The sequence below is a fragment of the Sinocyclocheilus anshuiensis genome, unplaced genomic scaffold (genome assembly GCF_001515605.1).
Source record: "Sinocyclocheilus anshuiensis isolate Anshui unplaced genomic scaffold, SAMN03320099.WGS_v1.1 scaffold195, whole genome shotgun sequence".
NCBI lineage: Eukaryota > Metazoa > Chordata > Actinopteri > Cypriniformes > Cyprinidae > Sinocyclocheilus > Sinocyclocheilus anshuiensis.
The window spans coordinates 1,259,691-1,264,164 of record NW_015548236.1 but is presented as its reverse complement, the minus strand read 5'-3'; the positions used below and the strand labels follow the sequence as shown (position 1 = coordinate 1,264,164).

General features: G+C 35.7%; 1 protein-coding gene across 1 annotated transcript in view; it reads right to left on the bottom strand.

Annotated features, from left to right (window-relative positions):
- Positions 1-912: 912 nt before the first annotated feature.
- Positions 913-4,474, bottom strand: part of LOC107654669 (zinc transporter 8-like) — an 18,456-nt gene continuing 14,894 nt past the window's right edge. The window contains exons 12-15 of the mRNA XM_016441849.1: positions 3,960-4,136; positions 3,608-3,713; positions 1,424-1,558; positions 913-1,294 (exon numbers count right to left, since the gene is read on the bottom strand). Coding sequence (XP_016297335.1) covers positions 1,149-1,294; positions 1,424-1,558; positions 3,608-3,713; positions 3,960-4,136 — 564 coding nt within the window. The 3' untranslated portion in view covers positions 913-1,148. The remainder of the gene's footprint in view (positions 1,295-1,423; positions 1,559-3,607; positions 3,714-3,959; positions 4,137-4,474) is intronic.

Genomic DNA, 4,474 nt, shown 5'->3' with positions numbered 1-4,474 from the left:
AGGGTGTTGTTTTACATGACCACTGAGGAATTTTAACCAAAGTATGTTGCAGACCGTTCATGAAGACCCTAAAGAATCATACCAACTTGTGGAAGATCAATGTCCCCTTTGAAGCACAGCCACCACAAAATCAGACTTACTTTGAGATCATTCTGAGGTTAAATACATATTTAAAATCATAACAATAAATATTTTATTAGTTATGATACCGTTTTTGAAATCAAATCTTTACATAGCTATGACAGTAAACACTGGAATCTAACAATGCCTTGGAAAAAAACTGTTAATCTTTAAAAAATGAAGCATAGCTATATATAAACCCATATAGGAAATAAAAGAGTTATCGAATAAGCTTGTTCTAAACTCCTGAAACATTGGTGTTTCATATTTTAGAGCAGTCACTGCAATTTATGAGAGAAATCAATTAAATCTGTATGTGGGAGTGTGTGTGAAAAAAAAAAAACAGATGTAACCCCCTTTGTAATCCTTAACGTTTTCATAAGTAACTGTAATTTAATTACACATTTTTTCTCAGTAAATGTAACTGATTACAGTTACTTTTATTTTGAAGAGCTTGAACAAGGAGTTGTGAAGCATGTTCCGAATGAAAGGGCCTGATATTCTTGATGTTGAATAAAGCAAATTTGCAGGACTGGGTAGTTTTAGCAATGTGGTCTGAGAAAGTCATCTGATCATCAATCACAACTCCAAGGTTTCTGGCTGTTTTTAAAGGAGTCTTGGTTGAAAAAGGGTTAGTCCAGCCAAAAAAAAAAATCATGTATTTAAACTCACCTTCACACCATTTCAAATCTATATGACTTACTTTCTTTTACAGAACACAAAAGAAGAACAATGGGGTCCAAACAACTTTCATGAGCAGACAAAAAACACAGAAAGAAAAGCAGTACTGGTTTGGAATGACATACAGGTGAGTAAATGGCAGAATTTTCATTTTTTGGGTGACAATCCCTTTAAATCAAATTAGTGACAAAACAGAAACAGAGGTGTCCAAAGTCGAAAAAACTAAAACTAGTGAAATTATGTCAGCTATAAAATATGAACACCACAATAATCCTCAATGATCTCTTTCATTGATCTTTTGTCCCTTTGGACCAGGGCCATTCTTTAATGTAAAGTCTCTGAATGTTTCACTTTGTGGGGTCTTGACAGAGGCTGCAATCAGCCCTCTCGTCCGCCTGATGCTCCAGTTGAATGGTTACTGAATGGAAACTGTATGTTGTGAAACAGGCCTGGGTCATTTCTCTCAACACCGCCTGTGGCTCTACGGTATCATCTGAGGAATTAAAAATGAACAGATGGTTATAAACTCATGTCTAGGGTTAATATTTCAGAAATATGATTTTGCTATAGGCTATATGCTAATAAATGCCACACAGATTCTATATGGAGTTAAAAGTGTTACCTATAGCCACGTGAGCGGAGAGCACAGCCTGGTTCATTGTCAGGGCCCAGATGTGAAGGTTGTGCACAGCTTTGACACCTTTGACTCTGAGCAGTCGTTCTCTCACCTCATTATAGTTCACACCAGCCGGCGTACCTGTGGAGGAGAAATTAAAATCCTCATGTTCCAAGAAATGTTTTAATGAGAATAAGAAATTCAGAGGACATGAAAAATGAAATCGTCCATAAAATGCCTAGTGGCCAATAAAACAGCTAATATTTATTTATAGATACTTATATTTAAGATTTTCCTTCAATTAATTTACCAGTCGAAAGTCAAAGACATACCTACTTATTCATTATTATTCTATATTTAATAATAATAGGTAACTCATGACAACTATGAAATAGCACATTGGAGGTATGACAAATTTGTGGTGAACAGAAATGTAGAAATTAAACTAATCAAAACTATATGACGGTTATTATAAGTGAGTCACTGAATTCACTCAACCGTTTTGTTCAAAGACACTGATTCACTCAGGAACAAAAACAATGATGTCATTATGAGTGAGTCAGCCATTCACTTAACCGATTCGCTCAAAAACACAGGAACGAAACACCATTATTGTAGATGCACAGAAATAACAGATTCTCTTTCAGCTTCGTTTAGGACTATTTTCATTGGCAGAACTAACATAGACAAAGTACTGTAACTTTGGGTGTTTTCACACTTGAGTACACTTTAAAAGAATTGAACCCAGACCCCTTTAAGTAGACCAAGAGGTGGACCAAGAGAAAAAGTACCCAGTTTTCTTTACGTTCACACTGTCCCTGTTCCTGAAAGAGGACTCAGATCCTTTTTTGGTCCACTTAAGCAGTAATGGTGTCTCAGACTTTGTGTTCAGACTGTTGCTTTTTGGATCTAGTCCAGTTCAGTGTATGATGGTGACCCTATATGGATTCCAAAATTTGTTTCTATTTTACTTACAATGTGCCTCACTTACCAAGAGATTTATTTGATTTACAAGATTATTGTTGTTGTTGTTAGTATTATTATTTTGTAAAACAACTTTGCTACAAATACTGTTGAATAAGCTTATCTTTGAACATGGAATATTCCTCTAAAATATACAAAAATACAAAATATACAGAAATATAAGTTTTGTACACCTTTGTAAATAATATTTATTTTGAATTGTTTTCCTTGTTTATGTGATCATGTTTATTTTATAGCACAAGGCATTGATTACATTGAGATAAAGTAAATAAAAGAAAATATAATAAACTGCTCTACATTTTTCAGGTACAGTAGATAGATACCCTTAAAAGCAGCATTCAAATAAGACATGGAATAATTAAATGTAAAAAGTAAAACAGCATGTTAATCGTATGAATAATAGATTCTACTGATTCTCATATTAGGCTGCTGGACTAGAACTACTGTAGCCTAATGCACAGATCAGTATATTGATACACATGCGATTTTTCCCCCCAGTTTACATTTGATAGAGACAAAACCAACAGTGTGTATGTATGTATGTATGTATGTATGTATGTGTGCATGTGAACTAGGGTGTTTTTGACAGTTCAGTAGATTTAAAGAGAGTATAGGCTACTCGCTACGTAGTTTAGCCGCCGCTGGGTCGTGCGCTCTCGTAAAACGTATCAAAAGTTTAAACTGGCCAGGCGCACAGCCGCATCTCTCCACTGTTCGGAAGCGGTTGAAATTAAAATAAACGAGTGCACGTTGTGAGCGAATAATTTGTAGAAATCTGCCAGAAGAAGCAGCCATTATGAACAGCTGATTTGTACGAAGACATCTGATGAAAATGGAAAAATCAAGTGAGCCCAGGCCGATTTGTGTTCACAATGCACGTTTTTAGCGAACCGTACTCAGACCACCTCCCGAGATGGTCTCGGCTCGGTTCGCTTCTGAGGGGTGTGAGATCGTTTGGAGAGTTCACATATGGGCCAAAAATCACGCGAACCACGCTCAGACCCCTGAAAAGGACCAAGTGTGAAAACACCCTAGACAAACAATATTAGCCTATGTCTAATATTATGTCTGTAAGTTACTAGGCTTTAACTTGTAAGTAAACTTTAAGTAAACATATTAGCTTCTTTAAAGTCACCACTCTTTGCCTAAATTATAATTTCTGAAGCATAACTGAAACAGCAAAAACCACAAGTAAGACTTCTTTACCTTCCATTAGGACAATAATTATGTCCCTCATGATAGTGAATGTGGTGCCCAGGACAAATAGAGAAAACAGGAAGGTGCAGATGGGATCTGCAATTTTATATTCAGGCTATGAAAAGAAAAGAATTCAGTTAATTAGAATTATGCCATCAAATTGCATCTATACTTATCATTATCTGCTACACTATCACAATAAAATGCATTCACACAACACCAATATTCTTTCTTAACTGCCTATTTTCTGCTCTATGTCTATATGACAAACAGATAGCCACTGTTCATTGTTACTTTTATGTTAAATAGTGCTGGTTCATCCGTTAGGACTCACCAATGCTAATAACCTCTGATCTTTTACCTTAAAAAATATGATGAGCGCGCTGACAAGCACACTGACACTCTGTAGAAGGTCTCCAATCACATGGACGAATGCTGCCCTGACGCTAGCATTAGCTTGTTGTCTTTTACCAGACCCATTCTCCTCTACGTCACAATGGTTAGCGTTAGAATGACTGTGGCCGTTTTCCTTCCCATGGTCGCAGGGGCGTAGCCATCATTTCAGAAGTGAGGGGGACAGAAATGTTATATATAAAAAAATTTAAAAAATACATTACAATATAACATTTCTGTAATCTATGTAACCTACCAGTCAACAGTTTTTGAACAGTAAGATTTTTAATGTTTTATAAAGAAGTCTCTTCTGCTCACCGAGCCTGCATTTGTTTGATTCAAAGTACAGCAAAAGCAGTAATGTTGTGAAATATTTTTACTATTTAAAATAACTGCTTTCTATTTGAATATATTTTAAAATGATTTCTGTGATCAAAGCTGAATTTTCAGCATAATTACTCCAGTCTTCAGTGTCACATCCTT